We start from the raw sequence: 21,100 nt of genomic DNA, 5'->3' as shown, positions 1-21,100 counted from the left end.
TTTCTTCTGTGTATAACATTGGAGTGTACAAATCATACTAAAATATACTTAATTTCTAAATAAATAGAGCAGTTCTGGTTTGATCCCTGGGTCGGGAAGATCCCCTGGAGGAGGGCATGGCAACCCACTCCAGTATTCTTGCCTAGAGAATCCCATGGGCAGAGGGGCCTGGCAGGCTACAATCCATGGGATCACAAAGAATCAGACATGACTGAAGTGACTTAGCACAGCACATACCTAGAATTACAGCAATGTGTGCCCCCCAGATTTAATGTTAAAATTTAAAAATAAAGCTTGAACACAACTGTGGGCCACTTGAGGGCAAGAATTGTGCCATATTCCTCTTGCAGTCCATGAGGCCAGAAATGTTAGTTAAGTTAGCCTCTGCCCTGGAGGTAGAAGGGGTGGCATCCCAGGTGGCCTGCAGACCCTCCAGCTGCAGGGTGCCAAGCTGGCACCCCCGCCCCCACCCACATCCAGCCCCAAAGCAGCACCTTCGTGGCTGCAGCCTGCTCCAGCCCCTGGGGTCTGACAGGCGTGTGCCACCCATGTAGAAGGGGCTGCAGCGCTGTCCATGCCCTGAGTGCCCACCTCTGAAGGCCTGTCCGAGAGCAGACAGAAGCTGGCAGGCAGGCCTGTGGGCCAGGCCTGGCTCCCAGCCACAAACAACCCATGTTGTGGCCCTGCCAGGAAGGAAGAGAGGCCCAGCAAGCAGGGCAGAGACCCAGAGGGCACTGGAAACTGTGGTTTGTGCCAATTCCTGCACAACCAGGCCTACATGTCGTTCTGTCCACCGTTTGAGAAGGGGAGGTGGGAAGGTGTGTCTGTGCAGGCAGCAGGCCCCAGCTGCCCCGACCCAGCTGCAGTTTGATCCCCTCCCTTCCACCTCCCCCAGATCTGTAAACAGAAGAGCAGGGGAGCCAGGGCCCAGGCAGGGTTAGGCCCTCTCACCTTTGGGTCACATGGACAGGCAACAGGGGCTCCGCTAGACCTTTGGGGCCTCCAGGATCCTACCACATGTCCTGCCCTTGCCAGCATCATGCCAGCTGCAGGCTCATGCTGGGCAGTGGGAGGGCTGAAGAATTTTGAAAGGCCCATGAAGCACTTCAGAGGATAGTGCACATAGATACACACCCACCCACATGTACATGTACACACAGCACCAGTCAGAAAAGGTGGCTCTGAGTTCTTGTTAGCTAATTTCACCCTCCCAACAGTCCTTGGAGGAAGATGCAGTTTGTGTCCCCATTTTAAAGGTGAGAGGACTAAAGTGCAGAAGCACCTGGATAGTGAGCAATGGGCATGGCTATGATCAGAACCTAGCACCTCTGCCCAGGTGGCTGGCCTTTTCCTGTCCCAAGGACCACATTTTGGTAGCAAGAAGCACTTTGGAGGTGTTTCATGTTTAGTTTCCATTTACCCTGAGGCTCAAAGCAGGGCCCCTGAGGACAATAAGTCTGGGACGTTTAATAGGTCCCTAGATGTTCCAATGTCTCAGGGTCAGTTCAGGGCAAAACTGGGACCAGCCCCAGGTCTCTGGGGCTGTGGCTTCCCTCAGCTTCAGCTGCGTCACCTCAGATCCCTGACGGGAAGCAAATACGAATGAGGTTCTGAGCAGTGAAGCTTGAGTCCCAGCCCTGAACACTTCCTCCCACCTCATGCTAAGTCTGGGGATAAACACAGACAGGATTCCAAGTCCAGGTCTCACTGACTTCTCTTTGGGCTGGTTCATGTTTACTGTGAGGCTGTAGATCACTCGGGGCTCTTCAAGGACCAGCAGAGGCTGTGTGTGCTGTGAAGTTGTCGTTGGCTGCCCCTTTGGAAGCCCTATCCCTTCTTTCCCTGCATCACCCAACACGCACACACAGACACATGCAATTATAAACCACTGGAGAGTGGGGAGCATTTCTTATTCAACTTTATCCTCCCAAGAGGGTTCAGCATGTGGTAGTTGCTCAGGAGATGAGAAGGAGAAAGGGAGACCAAAGCCAGAGGAGAGGCTTCTGTTCATGAGGGGACCTGCTTGGGATCCTCCAAATCATTAGCAAACATGAAGGTGACCTGGAAGGCCCAGTGTGGTGACTCTCCCCCCTGAAGGAACAAAGCCTGCTCTGGCACTGGTATCTCCAGGTGGCTGGGGCAGGGACTGGGGAGACCCCAGGGTACCTGTCCAAGCCCCGACTGGCCATAGGGAAGACTGGAGTCCCTAGGGAGGGATGTACAGTTATCTTGGCCCAAATCCCTGGTGCTAGCCTGGGACTCTAAGGCCGCCTGCAAAGCCCCCGTCACCACTCACCCCTCTCCCCAGGTGCACAGGCACTGGCCGGGTCTCCGCATCCTTCCATCACCTCATCCCTGCTGCTGGGACAGTGCTGGCACCCAGGGTCTGCTTCATCACCAGAGCCGCCATCCACCCAGTGCTGGCTCAACTGCTGAGAGAGCACTGTTCACATTGGTTTCTTCATTCCTACAACCCCCCCATAATGTGCGCCGTTATCAGCTGTCGTCACCGTAATGTTCATTAGATCTCCCAAACATACTCATAACTGAAAGTCTCTACCCTTTGACCAATATCTCCCCATTTCCCCTGGTCACCAGTCTACTCTCTACTTCTAAGTTGGGGTTTTTCAGAACCACATATAAGCGGGGTCATGCAGTATTTGTCTTCTGTATTTGGTTTATTCCACTTGGCATAATGTCCCATGGGTTCATCATGTTGATGCAAATATCAAGATTTCCTTCTTTTTTTAAGGTTGAATAATATTCCCTTGTACTCATATACCATACTTTCATTATCCATTCATCCACGGACAGACACTGAGGTTGTTTCCGTATCTTGTCTACTATGAATTATGCTGCAATAAACATGGGGTACAGATCTCTCCAAGAGAGTGATTTTATTTCCTTTGGTAAATATTCAGTAGTCATTTGCTGGATGATATGGTAGTTCTATTTTTAATATTTTGAGGAGTCACTGTGCTGTTTTCCACAATGGCTATACGAATTTCCTTTCCTCTAGCAGTGCGTCAGTTCAGTTCAGTCCAGTTCAGTTGCTCAGTCGTGTCTGACTCTTTGCAGCCCCATGAATTGCAGCACGCCAGGCCTCTCTGTCCATCACCAACTCCCAGAAGGGTTCTCTTTTCTCTACATGTGTGCCAAGGACTTACTATCTTTTGACTTTTTGACACTAGTCTTCCTAACTGGTATGATGTTTTGATTTACATTTTCCTGATTAGTGATATTAAGTATCTTTTTATGTATTTGTTGACCATTTGTATGTCTTCCTTAGCAAAATGTCTGTTAATTCCTTTGCATTTTTAATTGGATTACTTGGAGTTTTACTATTGAGTTGTATGATTTCCTTAAATATTTTAGAAATTAACCCCTTATTGAATATATAATTTACAAATGTTTTCTTCCATTCCACATTACCTTTTCATGTTGTTGACTGTTGATTTTTCCTTTGCTGTGCGAAAACTCTTTAGTTTGATGTAGTCAAACTGAACTTGTTTGTTTTTACTTTTGATCTTTGTACTTTTGGTGTCAAATCTAAAAGATTTGACATTGAGAAGACCAATGTCAAGGAGCTTTTTCCCAAGTTTTTTTCTAGGACAGTAATACAGTTTCAGGTCTTGTTTTTTTGTTTCTTTGTTTTGTTTTTTTTTTTGAGTGTGAGCCTTTAATCCATTTTGAGTTGATTTTTCTGTATGATATGAGATATGGGTCCACTTTCATTCTGTCAGGTTTTTCCAATGCCATTTATTGAAGAGATTGTCCTTTCCCTATTGCATATTCTTGACCATATATGCATGGGTTTATTTCTGGGTTGGCTATTTTGGTTTATGCCTGTTTTATGTCAGTAATATATTGTTTTGATTACTAAAGCTTTGTAATATAATTTGAAATCAGGAAATACGATGCTTCCAGCTTTGTTCTTCTTGCTCAAGATTGCTCTAGTTATTTGGGATCTTTTGTGATTCTGTATGAATCCTAGTATTTTTTTTTCTATATCTGAAAAATGTCATTGGAATTTTTTTATAGATTGCTGTGAATCTGAAAGTGTTTTAATTTATTAGCATCTTCTTCAATTTCTTTCATCAGTGTTCCATAGTTTTAAGTGTACAGATCTTTCCCCTCCTTGGTTAAATTTATTCCAAAGTATTTTATTCTTTAAAAAATACTTATTTATTTGTTTTATTTGGCTGCTTTGGGTCTTAGCTGCAGCACACATGGGATCTTTTGTTGTGGCAAATGGGCTTAGTTGCCCCAAGCCATGTAGGACCTTAGTTCTCTGACCAGGGATCAAACCAGCACTCCCTGCATGGGGAGGCAGATTCCTAACCACTGGGCCAGCAGGGAAGGGACTGTGAAGACGGCTGGGCGCCGAGGAACTGATGCTCCTGAGCTGTGGTGTTGGAGAAGACTCTTGAGAGTCCCTTGGACTGCAAGGAGATCCAACCAGTCCATCCCAAAGGAGATCAGTCCTGGGTGTTCATTGGAAGGACTGATGCTGAAGCTGAAACTCCAATACTTTGGCCACCTCATGAGAAGAGTTGACTCATGGGAAAAGACCCTGATGCTGGGAGGGATTGGGGGCAGGAGGAGAAGGGGTGACAGAGGATGAGATGACTGGATGGCATCACCGACTCGATGGACATGAGTTTGAGCGAGCTCCGGGAGTTTGTGATGGACAGGGCGGTCTGGCATGCTGCAATTCATGGGGTCACAAAGAGTCGGACACGACTGAGCGACTGAACTAAACTGAACTGAACTGATGGGACTGTTTAGTGAATTTCTTTTTCAAATAGTTCATTGTTGGTATATGTACAGCTTATTTTTGCATGTTGATTTTGTATCCTGCAGCTTCACTGGATTAATTTCTTAGTTTTAATAGTATTTTGGTGATGTCTTTAGAGTTTTCTATATATAAGATCATGTCAACTCCAAAGAAAGACTATTTTATTTTTTCCTTACCCATCTGGATGTCTTTTGTTCTTTTTCTTGTCTGATTGCTCTAACTAGGACTTCCACTACTATGTTGAATAGAAGTGGCCAGGAGTGAGCATCCTTGTATTGTTACTGATCTCAGAGGAAAAGCTTTCACCTTCTCACCACTGAGTATGATATTACGTGTTAGCTTGTCATATATGGCCTTTATTATACTGAAGTACATTCCTAATTCTGTATATAACTTGTTGAGAGTTTTTATCATGAAAGAATGTTCAATTTTGTTAAATGTTTTTTCTGCATCTATTGAGATGATCGTATTAATTTCATCCCTCATTCTTTCATTATGGTATATCACATTTAAAGGTTTGCCTATGTTGAACCATCCTGGAATCCCAGGGATAAATCCCGCTTTGATCATGGTGTAGGATCCTTTTAATGTGCTGCTGAATTCAGTTTCTTAGTGTTTCATTGAGGATTTTTGCATCTATGTTCATCAGGGATATTGGCCTGTAATTTCCTTTTCTTGTAATGTCCTTATCTGGCTTTGGTATCCGAGTAATGATAGCATCATAAAATGAGCTTGGAAGTGTTCCTTTCTCTTCAGTTTTTTTTTTTTTCTTTTTTCTTTTTTTTTTAAAGAGTGAGGAAAGGATTAGCATTAACTTGTCAGGAAATCTCTGGAAGAATTCACCAGTGAAGCCATCCAGTCCTGGCCTTTCTTTTTTGGGAGAGGCTTTGGGGTTTTTTTGTTTGTTTGTTTGCTTATTAATTTATTTTAAAATAGTCACAATAAATCCATTTTATTTTAAAATAGTGAGATATTTTCATGAAAATGATATTTTCCAAAACAAAAAGTAATGCGAACAGGGACATTGTTTTATATTTTTTAATATCTCCTTAAAGGCTGGCTTAATATGAAAGAGCTGGATTCTCACGTTTCTGCATTCAGTGTGGGGCAATATTTGATTGAAATGTATGAAGAAAATCCAGCCTCACAGAGACATGTAGTTAGGAAAGGGAAGAGTGTCTTAGTAACTTCTTTATCATTATAGATATTCTTCTTTGAGTCAACATCTATCTAGTCAGCTAAGTCAGAGAGTTTTTTAAATTACTGATTCAATCTCCTTACTCATTACTGGCCTGTTCAGATTTTTTATTTCATCATGAGTCAGTCTTGGTAGATAGTATGTTTTTAGGAGTTTATCCATTTCATTGGTGTTGTCCAATTTGTTGTCATATAATTGTCCATAATAGTCTCTTATAATCTTTTGTATTTCCGTGATGTCAGTTATAATGTCTCTTTCTTTTGTATTTTATTTGGATCTTTTTTTTTCTTAGTGAATCTAGCTAAAGGTTTGTCAATTTTATCTCTTCAGAACACCAGGTCTTCATTGATTTTTTTCTATTGTTTTTCTAGCTTTTATTTCAATTAGTTCCACTCTGATCTCTATTATTTCCTTCCTTCTGTTAACTTGGACTTTGTTGTTCTTTTTCTAGTTCCTTGAGATGTAAATTAAGTTGTTTCGAGATCTTTCTTTTTTCTTCATTTTGGCATTAAGCTATACTTTCCTCTTAGAGCTGCTTTTGCTTCACTTCATACTTTTTGGTATGTTATACTTCCATTTTTGCTTGCTTCAGATATATATTTTTTTAAATTTCTCTTTTGATTTCTTCTTTGGCTTATTGGTCATTCAGGAGTATGTTAATTTCCACATATTTGTGAATTTTCTGATTTTTCTCCTGTTACTGATTTCTAGTTTCATACCATTGTGGTTGGAAAAATACTTGATGTGATTTCAGCTTTTTTAAATTGTTAAGATGTGTTTTATGACCTAACATATATACTGTATTCTGGAGGATGTTCTGTGACATGTGAGGAGAATGTCTATTGTGCTGCTGTTGGATAGAATGTTCTCTATATATTTGTTGGGTTCATTTGGTCTAAAGTATAGTTCAAGTTCAATGTTTCCATGCTGACCTTTTTTTTCTGTCTGATCCATCTATTACTGAAAGTGGGATAGTGAAGTCTCCTACTGTTATTGTTGCTGTTTTCCCTTTGGGTATATTAATATTTGCTTTATGTATTTAGGTGTTCTATCTACCATAATTTTAAATTCATGATGAGTTTAAATCATATTTGGAGAGCTCTTTCACAATTAAACTTGTGACATTGGTCATTATTGGTGAAAAAGCTGCAGATAGGCCAATACTACTGTGTTGCTGCTTACATTCATACTGAAGAAAATAGCAACTTACAGCTAGAAGTTGGTGACAATTAAAACAAATAACTTTCCCACCCAAGTTTACTGTAAATTTGTAGCCCAAATGCAGGGGCCCAATCTTAGGTCCCATTCGCTGTCCTACCCTCAGAGAGTAGAATTCTGGTGTTCGTTCGTTCATTCAGTAAGCACTGAACACCAGCTCTGTGCCAGGCCTTGTGATAAATGGTGAGATCCACAGTCAAATAACATGAGGTCTCTACCTTTAAGCTGCTAAATTGTCTACTTAAGGAAGAGCATCAGAGATACCATTCCAAAATGCAGAGTGTAAACAAACATAGGAACACATCGTCTACCCTTCCTGGTAATCCAATAAACCCAATGATGCTGGGGTCGGGGTCACTCCCAGATAGTAACAGTGGATATTACATAATGCTTTTGAAAAGACATGCATAGCATTGATCATAGAAATTCCATACCCTTCTTTCTCAGCACACTCACTCTCACAAATTTGTACCAAGCAAATAATTCAGGACAGAGGACAGAATAGAACACAGAGGTCCTTCCCTCTCCTTTTATGGAATCTGTGAGCTCCTGAGGAAGGGGCTGGGACTTATTCAGCTTGTGCCCCCATGCTGGCACATGTTAACACTGAAAGGCCTGTTGGGTGAATGTTGGACCGTCATGCAGTTCTGATGGACAGAGAGGGAGCTGGTAGGAGGGGCAGTCCACAAGCCCTCTGCTGACCAACTTCCTGTTTTCTCTTCTAGCCACCAGAACATCAGGAAAGATGGACAAGCCGCTCATCAGCCACCACCTGGTGGACAGTGATGGCAGCCTTGCTGAGGCCCCCAGTGAGGTTCCCAAAGTGGGCATCCTGGGCAGCGGGGACTTTGCCCGCTCCCTGGCCACCCGCCTGGTGGGCTCCGGCTTCAGTGTGGTGGTGGGGAGCCGCAACCCCAAACGCATGGCTGGGCTGTTTCCCTCAGCAGCACAACTGACTTTCCAGGAGGAGGCGGTGGGCTCCCCGGAGGTCATCTTTGTGGCTATGTTCCGGGAACACTACTCCACACTGTGTGGCCTCAGTGACCAGCTGTCTGGCAAGATCCTGGTGGACGTGAGCAATCCCACAGAGCAGGAGCACCTTCAGCACCATGAGTCCAATGCTGAGTACCTGGCCTCCCTTTTCCCCACCTGCGCAGTGGTCAAGGCCTTCAATGTCATCTCTGCCTGGACCCTGCAGTCTGGTCCAAGGGATGGAAATAGGCAGGTAAGTGCTGGAGGAATGCAGTCATCATAATCAATGTAAATGGCTACCTTTCACTGAAGGCCCTTGATGAACCAGGCTCTTCATGTACGTTATCTCAGCTCATCTCACAAGACTGCAAAGTTCTATTTCACAGAGTAGGGCAGTGTAGTGCAGAGTTGTTAATGAGCTTACTTACACCAGGTCCCATAGCTTGGTGAGCTGGGGTTTCAACCGGAAATCCATGTTCTTCTATGGTAATTTGAATTCCAAGAAAATAAGGAGGAAAAGATTGATGGCTTTCTTTTTACTATCTGGAGTCAAGAAGAGAGATTTTGCTTTTAGGACTGGACTTAGAAAGAAGAACCTGTGCCAGAGCCTGAGGAAGGAGGCAAGTCCCAAACTTTATCTCATTTATTCCAAGGGTTTCCAAGAACTGAGCAGATTTCTCAGAATAGTTAATAGCAGGTTTTTCTGGAGGTGGAAAATGGCTCCAGAAAACAGCCATTGCTGCATACAGTTGTTGGCAAGAGGGGCTCTAACCAAGGCAAGATGGTTTTTAATGTCAAGAGGCCACCTGCACTTTCCTGAAGGAAGAATGCTAACACATGTGTATGAGACCCTCTTCCAATGAATCCAGCTCAGATGGCTTCTCTGCCAACTCCATGCCAGGCTGTGGGAGAGCCCGCCGGTACCCAGCCCCTCTAACTGGAGGATCCTCTTTACAGCCTGCATCTTGGGACTCTCATATGTGGACAGGCAAGGGACAGTGGCTGAATGTAGAATAGCAGGGCCTAGAGGAAGCAGAACCAGCAGCTGGCTGGGGAAGCCTTTGAAGTCAGCTTTGGCCTTGGCCCAACCTTATGTTATCAGGCACAGAAAGGGCATTCCTTCTGAGGCACAGAGGTGAGAATTGATGTCCCCAAACTTCAGTTTCCTCACCTGAAAAATGTGGACAGTAGTACCTACTTTCAGGCTTGTGGCAATGCTGAGGGATCACACGTGTTAAGCCTGGCACATAGTAGGTCCTGAGTCAGTGTTGGTAGAGCAGCTGACCACAGCAGTGTCCGCAAGACACGCGGACTGTTTGGGGTCAGAGGATTCCAGTGGACCTGCCTGGGGGCTCACAGAGGGGAGCAGTGGGCTACAAGGCAGGGGCTGGCTTGTGGAATGCCTCATTTGTTGGCTGAGAGCTGTAAGGGGCAAGAGGACACTTGTGGACTGAGGGATGGAGCTGCAGCCACAGCAGCACGTTCTAAGCCATATGCAAAGCCCCGTTGCTGAGCAACCCTCAGGGCAGGCCAGAGTCCTCGAGGCACCTATTCCAAGGGCTGCTGGGGGCTGCCTAGATGGGTGTTCTGCTTGTGGATGCTGATGGCTATGAGCTGGGTGAGATGCTCACTGTTGAATGAATGTTGGCCATTATCCTTGAGTAGTGGGCACTGCTGGGTCAGAGACGGGGAGACCACAGGGAGGAAACGCCTCTGGCCTGGGAGTCAGGGTCACCTTCTGCTCCAGCTGTACCTTACCTGGCAGTTTCCTTGGCCAGGAGACTCTCTGAGGCCCCACCCAGGGACCCCACCTAACGCCTCCCACCTCCCTCCCCACAGGTGCCCATCTGCAGTGACCAGCCGGAAGCCAAGCGCACTGTCTTGGAGATGGTGAGGGCCATGGGCTTCACCCCTGTGGACATGGGGTCCCTGGCCTCAGCCCGGGAGGTGGAGGCCATGCCCTTGCGCCTCTTCCTAGGCTGGAAGGTGCCCGCTCTCCTGGCCCTGGGGCTCTTCATCTTCTTCTACGCCTACAACTTTGTCCGGGATGTGCTGGAGCCCTACGTGCAGGAGGGCAAGAACAAGTTCTACAAGCTCCCTGTGCTCGTGGTCAACACAACACTGCCCTGCGTGGCCTACGTGCTGCTGTCGCTGGTGTATCTGCCCGGCGTGCTGGCAGCTGCCCTGCAGTTGCGCCGCGGCACCAAGTACCAACGCTTCCCCGACTGGCTGGACCACTGGCTGCAGCACCGCAAGCAGATGGGCCTGCTCAGTTTCTTCTGCGCTGCCCTGCACGCGGTCTACAGTCTCTGCTTGCCGCTGCGCCGCTCCCACCGCTACGAGCTGGTCAACCTGGCCATCAAGCAGGTACGGCCCTCGTGAGTTGTCTCCTGCCAGTCATGGTACTGGGTGTCCCATAGGTACACTTGCCATCTGCCAATTCTTCCCAGTGGCACAGCTGTAAAGAATCTGCCTGCCAATGCAGGAGATGTGGGTTGGAAAGGAGATGTGGGTTGATCCTGGGTTGGAAAGATCCCCTGAAGTGGGGAATGGCACCCTACTCCAGGATTCTTACCTGGAGAATCCCATGGACAGAGGAGTGTGGTGGGCTATGTACATGGGGTCGCAAAAAGTCGGATATAACTGAGCAAACATGCCTAGTGCTAAGGAAGAAAAGAAAACCACAGAGAATGGTGGGGTGCAATTTTAAAGGGTGGTGTAGGAGGCCTTGCTCAGAGAAGGCAATGGCACCCCACTCCAGTACTCTTGCTTGGAAAATCCCATGGTTGGAGGAGCCTGGTAGGCTGCAGTCCATGGGATAGTGGAGAGTTGGACATGACTGAGCGACTTCACTTTCACTTTTCACTTTCATGCATTGGAGAAGGAAATGGCAACCCACTCCAGTGTTCTTGCCTGGAGAATCCCAGGGACGGGGGAGCCTGGTGGGCTGCCATCTATGGGGTCGCACAGAGTCGGACACGACTGAAGCGACTTAGCAGCAGCAGCAGCAGGAGGCCTTGCTGAGTAGGTGATATGTGAGCACAGGTTGGAAGGAGAAGAGTTGCCTGGCACCTTTGAGAAATAGCAAGGAGGACCTCTTGGTGGAGCCCAGGGAGGCAGTGGTGGGTGAGGCCTGGGAGGCTGAAGCCACACCAGAGAGGCCTTGAAGGCCAAGGAAGGGCTTTGGCCTTAGACCCTAAGCCAGTGAAAGGTTTTGAGTAGAGGATTGATGATCCATCTGGGGTTTTAATTGGCTCACTCTGCTGCCAGGTGGAGAAGATAGACGATCTTCTAACTTGATCAGATGAAGATGCTGGGAAACCAGTTAGGAGGCTGTGCAGGAACCCTGATGAGAGGTGATGGAGGCTTGGAATGGGGTGGGGACAGCAGAGGGGCAAGAAGGTATTGAAGGCATGTTTTGAAGCCCAAGTACACAGGATTGCTACAATAGACTTGGGATAGATGAGATGCTCAGGTTCTCAGCCTGAGTACCGAGGCGGGTGGAGTTACCATCATCTGAAATGGGGAAGGCTGCTGGGGAAGAAATATGGTGGGGGGGTGGGGGCGGGCACAGTAATTATGCATTTAGGAAAGCCAGATGGTGCTCTTTTGCCATCAGGATTCCTGGGAATGCAGGGCCTTCAGGCCAAACCAAATAGCACCACAGGCAGCCTCCCCTGGCACCTGTACCCACAGAAACAGGCCCCCTAGATGCTTCCTCATGGTTTACAAACTCACAGGGCCTGATTCTGACTCCAAAGCGCAGGTCTTCAAGCAACACTGCTTTTCTTTATTTTAGCTAACCTGCTTGATTCTACCTCTAGCCCTCAGCCTCTGGCCTGGTGTGTGGGTCCTACACACTCCAGGACACTTAAGTCATCCAATAAGACCCTTCTCATCTGCCCCTGGTTCCAGCTGCAGTTTTGTTCCTGCTTGGAAAGCAGGGATCCTACTGAGGCTGTGCCCTCCCCAGGCACATCTGCCATGCAGCCATCCCCTCAGAGGCCTGGCCACTTCCCAGAGCAGGACTGTGGGGGCAAGGTGGGGCCGCTTCCTGGGAACCACAGACCTCAGCCCCTACTCACTTGGGTCCCTGCTTCCCTGCTCGCAGCTTCTCAAATGCCCCTGTCCTTCCCCACCCATGGACAGCTGGCATCATTGCATCTGTAGGCTTGGGCCTTCATAAGAGAAAATTGGAACCCAGACTTCAGACTTCTCGTTGCTGGCAATGAGAGAGAAAGGGAAAAATAATGGTCACATACTCTTTAAAAAGAGCTTACTCTTAGCATTCTAAGAGCTTTACATACCCAGCGTGAATTCATTTAGCCCTTGTCTCTATAAGGCAGATGCTGTAATACCCTTATTTGACAGGTGATAAAACAGGCACAGAGAGTTTAAGTTACTTGGCCAGAGTCACACAGCCAGTAAGGGGCTGAGGTGGGATGCAGATCCAGCCAGTCTCTTCCAGATCCATGTTCATGCCCATGTAATTTCTACAGGGAAAACAAGTCCAAATTACCAGTTGAGTAGGTGATCCCAGAGCTCATTCATTCCCTGAGTTCTACTCTACCAGGCCCTAAGGCCACAGGATGAAGTAAGACAGTCTCGTCCTCCCCTTAGCTGGCATGGGGTGGCGTGCAGGCCTGCAGGCCAGAACCCTGGACTCTTGTCCTCTAGCATCACTGACGAGAACAAAGAGCTTAACCTTGAGCAAGTCATAGCCCCTCCCTGGTTCTCAGCGCCCTGATGTCGATGGAGGTCTTACCCAGTGCTAGTGGGTTTGATGCTCTCCAATATTCTCTCACTGGGCAGGAGGCCCTGCATAGCTTCTCAGGGTATGGCACAGTACTTGCTGCCCACGAGGTGGCAGATCTGGGTGGCAGGCATTTCAGGCAGCAGGTAAGGAAGAAGGTGATGCCCCCTTCCCACCAGAGCATGAGGCAAACCCCTGGCTGCCCCTTCCCCTGCTCACCCTCTGACTGCCACTCTCCAGATTCTCCGCCCTGCAAAGGCTGTTTCTGTTTTTGTTTTTAATTCATTCATTTATTTATTTTCGGCTGCGCTGGGTCTTTGTTGTTGCGTGGGCTGTCTCTAGGTGGGGCAAGCGGGGGCTACTCTGCTGCCATGTCCGGAGTTCTCATTGCAGAGGTTTCCCTGTTGATGAGCACGTGCCCTAGGCGCACAGGCTCAGCAGTTGCGACGTGCGGGCTCTAGGGCACTCTGTTTTCAGTAGTTGTCACTCATGGGCTTCGGGAGTGGCCTGCGGGCTCTAGAGTGTGGGCTCGGGAGCTATGGCACATGTGCTTCTTTGCTCTGCAGCATGTGGAGTCTACCGGACCAGGGATCAAACCCCTCTCCCCTGTCTCGCAGGCAGAGTCTTATCCATTGCGCCACCAGGGAAGTCCCCAAGGCTTTTTCTGATATTATGTTAATATAGTTTTGCCATGATGCAAACACCAAGGCACAGAGGGGCAAGGGCAAGGTCACTTTCCCTGAGTTTCAAAGCCCTGTAAGGCTGCAGGCCCCAGTGGAGGTTGCCAGGCAACCATCACTCCCACAGGATGGGATCAGAGACAGATAGCAAAGTCAAGCGAAGGGGCCGAACCTTGTTCTGCAGTGTTCTGTAGGGCAGAGCCAGGGCTGCTGTGGGTATGTCCGGGGTGGGGGCGGTTAACAGCAGAGCAGCCCAGAAGTAGGATGCACACCCAAGAAATGAGGAGTTGCCTGAACCTGGAGGTTTAGAGACTGGATAGTATGCAGGTCAACCATGCCCACAGGCTCCAAGACTGGGCATCTGAGCTTGTCCTGCATTCAGCCCCTAGCAGCAGGGCTCTGGGAGCAGTTTGTGACCTGTGACTTTCCCAGTCTGCCCTCGAGCTGCCCTCTCAGGGCCCACCTTGGCTGCCCGACTGGAGGGAAGGGAGCACGCTAGCCTGGGCACAGGAAACACAGGTTTCCTTTAACCCCAAGTCCACAGAATTGGAGACACACCAGCTGCAGAGAAGACCTCTGAGACCATGTTTATCGATATTGTTAATAGGATTACCAGTGGTAACTAGTACTTTCTGATTTACATCTATGGTAAATCGTATTTTATTTACTAGTGTTTTCTGATTTACTTCAATGGTGCCTTAGAAATACATTTTAAGATCAAAATTAATATCAAAGAAAATGTTTTATGCACACACTGTCTTCTCCTTCCTCTCACCCCAAATCTAGTCTAAGCTGTCAGAGAGAACCATCTAGATCTCACATCTGACCGTGTCACTGCTGAAAAGCATTTGGTGACTCAGGATAAGGACAGACCCTTCCCAATGCATCTGGGCTCTGTCCCTAGCCTCATCTCCCCAATGCTTCTTTGACACATCACACTCAGGGCCCATACTGTCCTCGGAATGGGCAGAGCTCATTCCTCCAGCTTGGACACCCCAACCTGGGACACCTTGGCAGTCTGACAAACTCCTATTCCTCCTTCAAAACCCAACCTCTATTAAGCCTCTCCAGCCACTCTCCCATTCCCCATTGCCACCTCTGTTATCTGTTGTGTTTGATCCACATTTCTATGGGATTTCTTTTGCATCACTGTGTAATCACTCATCTACATGTCTGCCCAGCCTAGATTTCCATGACTGGGTGGGTCTTCCACCCCTTGAGGCCCATGGTTCCTAACACAGAGTCCCAGTGCATATTCACTGAGTGACTGGTAACTTGGCCACCATGAAGCTAACACCAGGCATCTCTTAAGAGAAGTCTGGGTAGAGCCTGGGGAAAGAACTAGTCTAACTTCCCAGCTGCCGTTAAGACCAACAGCACCAGCCATTTATTATATTAATCATCTACTATGTGCCAGTCACACGCTTCTCACTTCACAAACATCACCCATTTAGTCTTTGCAAGAAGAGAGAGAGGTGCTGGTACTCTGGAAAGTGACTGCCTGGATCTCATGACTGACCCCCAGCAGCAGACCCAGCACTGAACCCAGGCCTTGGGACAGCGAAGCCATTCTCACCAGCACCCTAGACTGACCCTCTCCTGCCTTACCACAGTCTCTGGGTTTGGCTGGAGGTCAGCATCACCCTCTTGCCAACTACCACCCACTCTTGGGACATGGTGAGCCTTCTGGTCTCCTGTCCCTGAACCCTTCTGCCTCTAAGCTGAAACCTACAGGGAAAGGAAACGTCATGTGTGGATGCCAGCATTCCATCTCTTGTTGATGAGCACTGTCCTCATCGTGTCAAGGTGGCCAGCCTGATTAGCTCTGAACATGGGAGTGGAGAGCTATTGAATCTATGTCCCGGTTAGCCGGGTGTGACCCTGGTTGCTGGGAGCCCTGAGAACAGCACTTTGGTTGGATTAGACCCCCACGGCCTAATATCCAGATGCTCACACAGGTTCCTCACCACCCATTACTCCCTTGCCAGCCTCACCCAACCCCTTCCCAGCATCACTGCTGAATGGAAATAGTAGGAAAAAAAACAAGACATTTTGCAAGCAAATGCGGTGTGTGTCATCATCCAGACTCTTGACTTGTGACATTAACTGCCTAATCTTACCAAAAGGCAGAAGGGAGTGACTAATGAAGAATATCTGAAGAACAAACAACTCAGAACATGGGGATGACTTACAAGCGGCAGTTGTTAGTCCTGGGAAGGTGTGAGTAAGCCTCCACCAGGCTCAGGTAGGAGGGAGACCTCCCAGCCCCCTGCAGGGTAATATCCGGCCCCGCCTTCCCTAGCTGGTGATGACATTTGTTTGGTAAGGGAGCAAAATTCTAGGATTTTAGACACGAGCTCTTCCTGCTCTGTCAGTGGAGAAACAGAGGCCCAGAGCTGGAGTTGCCCAGCGTCTCACAGGACTTGTGGTCAGGGTGGGAACCTGGGTCTCCAGACTCCTGGTCCTTTTGTGGCTTAATGGCACCAGCAAGAGCCAGCCTGCCCTGAAATAGAACAGAGTCCATCGTTTTTCACAAATTGCATGAAAAGTACTCAATGGATGGCATTTGCTCCGTTTCTTTCAACCTTTTCTCATAAGCTTTTCAACCATTTTTGCTCAGCCCACTGGATTCATTTTTATTATTACATCTTCTACCTGTACTTGGGTTATTTTTTTTTCCCTCTGCTGAAATAGTTTCTTAAAAACCTGACTGACTCTGTTTTGCAAAGCAGAGACGTGCCTGCTAGAGCCTGGTCATATTTCCTAAGGGAAATGCTGTTCCTTGTCCTGTGGGTAGAATTGAAGCACCAGCATTTGCCAGTGTTCTGAGAGAACACCTTGACTTCCAGGAACTCTGCTACCTGGTCTAGTTGGGAAATCGTAGTTTTAATAGAAGGATCTGTCAGCCCATCTTGGAGGGGGCTCAGGTGCAAGGGCGCTCCCCGTGGGGAAGAAGGAAGTAGACACCTCTGGCCCTGCAGTGGCTGGCTCATCAGTGGGTGCATCCCTGGAGCTCAGTGGGGGATCCGGAACCCTGTGAGGTCAGGTGTCTTTGTTCTCTATGGCCCAGGGCCTAGCACACAGTTCAGTTCAGTTCAGTTCATTCTCTCAGTCATATCTGACTCTTTGTGACCCCATGGACTGCAGCACGCCAGGCTTCCCTGTCCATCACCGACTCCCAGAGCTTACTCAAACTCATGTCCATCGAGTCAGTGATGCCATCCAATCATCTCATCCTCTGTCATCCCATTCTCCTCCCACCTTCAAACTTTCCCAGCATCAGGGTCTTTTCCAATGAGTCAGTTCTTCACATCAAGTGGCCAAAGTATTGGAGTTTCAACTTCAGCATCAGTCCTTCCAGTGAATATTCAGTACTGATTTCCTTTAGAATTGACTGATTGGATCTCCTTGCAGTTGAAGGGACTCTCAAGAGTCTTTTCCAACACCATAGTACAAAAGCATCAATTCTTCAGCGCTCAGCCTTCTTTATGGTCGAACTCTCACATCCATACATGACTACTGGAAAAACCATAGCTTTGACTAGATGGATGTTTATTGGCAATGTACTGTCTCCACTTTTTAATATGCTGTCTAGGTTGATCATAGCCTTTCTTCCAAGGAGCAAGCATCTTTTAATTTCATGGCTGCAATCACCATCTACAGTGATTTTGGAGCCCAAGAAAATAAAGTTTTGTCACTGTTTCCATTGTTTCTCCATCTATTTGCCATGAAGTGATGGGACCAGAGGCCATGATCTTGGTTTTCTGAATATTGAGCTTTAAGCCAGCTTTTTCACTCTCCTCTTTCACTTTCATCAAGAGGCTCTTTAATTCTTCTTCACTTTCTGCCATAAGGATGGTGCCATCTGCATATCTGAGGTTATTGATATTTCTCCCGGCAATCTTGATTCCATCTTGTGCTTCATCCAGCCTGGCATTTCTCATGATGTACTCTACATATAAGTTAAATAAGCAGGGTGACAATATACAGCCTCGACGTACTCCTTTCCTGATTTGGAACCAATATTGTTCTATGTACATTTCTAACTCTTGCTGCTTGACATGCATACAGATTTCTCAGGAGGCAGGTCAGGTGGTCTGGTATTCCCATCTCTTGAAGAATTTTCCAATTTGTTGTGATCCACACAGTCAAAGGCTTTGGAGTAGTCAATAAAGCAGAAGTAGATGTTTTTCTGGAACTCTCTTGCTTTTTTGATGATCCAACGGATGTTGGCACAGTAGGTGCTTCTGAAGTGCTCATGGGTCTGCTTGGTGAGTGGACCTTGGCCTCTGCTGTGTAGCAGTGCTTGATGTCCTGACATTCCGAGCACAGGTTGGAAAAGAACCTCCAGACACAGAGCATTTCAGATGAGAGTGAGTTTATTAAGACAAAGAGTTGAGGTAATGTGGGGGCTGTGAGCACAGTAGGCCAACCTCCTAACAGACCAGGGAGAGCCGACGGGACGATGTTCGAACAGCTGGCCAGCTCAAGGGAGAGCTGATGCCTTACATGGGTTGGTAGCCAATTTTTATGGCCTCAAGACAAAGAAAATTTCTGCTTGAAGGGTGGCATTAGGTGACTGGTTTGGGCACAATAGGATGAGTACCAGGGGGGAAGGCTTGGGAGGAGGGGCATTTTTGCCTAATTTGGAGTCAGGAATCTGGCCAGTAAGGATCAGGGTGGGTTTCAGCAATGGTTACAATGAGGCTCAGTCAGTTCCCGAGGTGACCTTGGATCTGGGCTCTGCATCAAAGGCCTCACACCTGTGACCTCAGTATGGGGCTCCACAGTTGAGTCAAAGCTGTATTCCTCAGACAGAAATGAGGAGCTGGGTGGGAAGATGGGAGCTGGGGGCTAGTTAGGAAATATTGAGGGGTTTGGTGTCTATATGTGTCTGGAGTATGAACCAGTGATGGGGGCAGCTTGGGGGACCATGGGTCCAAGGTGAGACAGGCTGGGAGGGGAGGTGGGCAGCAGGGGCAGCAGCCCACCTAGCTGATGGGATTCTGAGCTTGGAGAGCTCATCCCTCCTCTGGGAGACTTGGGCACCTGAAAACCTTGAGAGATGGCCATGTTTGGAGGTTCTTTGTGTCTTATCAAATTCTCTGCTCCTTACTCTTGGCTCATGTGGCTGCTTTGGTTGACTGGCCCCAGGCCAATTGTGAAACGCGTGGGGAGGGAGCCATGTCTTCGGAGCCCGCTGCCTGGCTCCTAGTCTCAGCTCTGCCATCTCCTGAGGTGTGTGTGACCACAGCAAGGTAACTTGATCTCTGTGCCTCATTTCCCTCATCTGAAAAATGGGGACAGTAATGAACTCTCTCTCACAGGGTCGTTCAAAGGATCAGGTGAGCTGATACTTGAAAAGTGCTTCAAACAGAGCTAGACACACATTACATGAGGGGGAAAGTAGAAATGTTGGTTGTTCCTGTGTTTCTCCCATCCCAAACTCCTCACTGGCCCAAATCCCAGGGCATCGACCTTGGCCACAGTGTTCATGGTTTTCCTTCCTTCTATACCAGGTCTTGACCAATAAGAGTCACATCTGGAATGAGGAGGAAGTGTGGCGGATGGAGATCTACCTGTCCCTGGGAGTGCTGGCCCTTGGCATGCTGTCCCTGCTGGCTGTCACCTCACTGCCATCCATCGCGAACTCACTCAACTGGAGAGAGTTCAGCTTTGTCCAGGTAAGGTAGCCTGGGCCCTGCCTCTCCCATGCAGGCGCCTTCCCATCCACATGCTGCCTGGGCTTTCATAATCTGTGCAACAGAACCTCTCAGTCCACTGTCCCAGGAGCCTGGCAGGCTCACCCAGGTCTCCTGAAAAAGGGGCTACCTGGGACCAGCTCATCCTCACAACATCTGGGGAAGCCAGATTTAGGCACGTGAAAAAATCAGATGGCAGAACGCTGAACCCTGGACTACACGTTCTCAGTTTCTATAATTCTTGGGCTTCTGAAACAAAATCCCATAACATGGAGTCACTGGACATGTCGCTGATCTGGCTAGGAAATCAGTGAGCCCTTGAGTGAATCTAGTGGCCACCCAGCACCCTCAGATCAACTGGACCCTGTTATTCCCTTTGACCTCTTGATTCATGCAGAGTGGATGGGAGGTGGGCATGAGGGCCTCCAATTTATAGGAAATAAACCACAGCATTTCCCAAAGGACACCACTCCTATGAAAAAGGACACGTGGGGTCAAATACATTTGGGAAAAGAGCCGCTGCCCCCTGAGTTAGTCACAATGCACTTTGGCACATCAAATTAATGTCTGCCACAAGCAAATCTTGTTCAGCTGACTTACTTGAGTCGTAGCACCCTCCCGACCCCACTTCCCCCACCACCGCCACCCACGTAACAGCTGTCTACACTCTACAGGACACACTTAGGAAGCTGCTACTAGTGGCAAAGCTTCTTCATGCATTCATTCACTGCTTATTGAACGCATACTCTGCACCCAGCATTGCGCTAGACCTGTGAACAAGCCAGGCATGCATGTGTGCATGTTCGGTTGCTCAGTCGTGTCTGACTCTTTGTGACCCTGTGGACTGTAGCCCTCCCAGGCTCCTGTGCCTGTGGGATTTCCCAGGCAAGAACGCTGGAGTGAGTTGCTGTTTCATCCTCTAAAGCCAGGCATAGCCATGTTTTAATTTTAAGGACAACTGGGAAGGGACATTTGCATTCCTCTGGCATCGCCCACTGTTCTCTATACAGAGCACGTGGTCAACCCCCTGGTACTGACACACTAACTCACCCACTCCAGTGATGAGTGCTGACTAATACTGGGTTCTACCATCGACGTGGTATCAGGGCAGGGAACAGCTATCACTTCCACCCCCACTGCCAACAAACATCTGTTGCATATCTTCTCTGTGCAGCAAGGACACAGCATGAGATTCCAGCAGGGACACCAGTGGTGTGGTACTCTTATATAATCCCAATTTATTGTTCCTAACTGGGGACACGTGCACACCCTAGAACGAGACAGAGTTGTGGTGTTTTATGTCAGTTTCTGACTCTCACTGGCTCTGCTCATCTTGGAAGGTCTCTGGAGGAATGCTCAGGCCTGACTACATGCTGGCAAAAGAGAGGAAGAAAGAATCTTATTTATCTGCCACTAATCCTCATGTGTCAAACACACAAATCTGGGATTTTCCAGTTCCTGCCTGGAGTCTGCCAGGGTGCATGGTTTATCCACAATTAAAACAGACTGCAGTTTGCTCCCCTCACCGGAAAGTTGCTTCCTTAAGCAGCCATAGATTACAAGCCCCAGCTCCTGCTGCCAGAGAAAGCCAGGGGATTTGGTTTTGTTAGCAAAAGCTGACAGGGACCTCAGCAGCCTCTCTGCTTTACATACTGAAGAGTTGAAATACAAATAGGAAAGTCCTGCTGGTGCTGCAGGAAGAGGGGGGGTGGAAGGCCAAGAGAGGGGTGGAAAGGCAGGGTTTTACTTGTGGAAATCCAGTGCCCACATTCTGTCCCC

The 21,100-nt window shown here is 48.0% G+C and overlaps 1 protein-coding gene across 4 annotated transcripts in view; it reads left to right on the top strand.

Moving 5' to 3' along the window:
• STEAP3 (STEAP3 metalloreductase) overlaps window positions 1-21,100 on the top strand; it is a 51,867-nt gene that overhangs the window by 21,620 nt on the left and 9,147 nt on the right. For all 4 annotated transcript variants that reach the window (XM_005676251.3, XM_018061862.1, XM_018061872.1 and 1 more), the window contains exons 2-4: window positions 7,940-8,439; window positions 10,026-10,553; window positions 19,139-19,303. In XM_005676251.3, the coding sequence (XP_005676308.1) occupies window positions 7,940-8,439; window positions 10,026-10,553; window positions 19,139-19,303 (1,193 nt within the window). The remainder of the gene's footprint in view (window positions 1-7,939; window positions 8,440-10,025; window positions 10,554-19,138; window positions 19,304-21,100) is intronic.

This window comes from Capra hircus, chromosome 2 (assembly GCF_001704415.2).
Source record: "Capra hircus breed San Clemente chromosome 2, ASM170441v1, whole genome shotgun sequence".
Classification (NCBI taxonomy): Eukaryota; Metazoa; Chordata; class Mammalia; order Artiodactyla; family Bovidae; genus Capra; species Capra hircus.
This window is presented reverse-complemented; position numbering and strand designations above follow the sequence as displayed.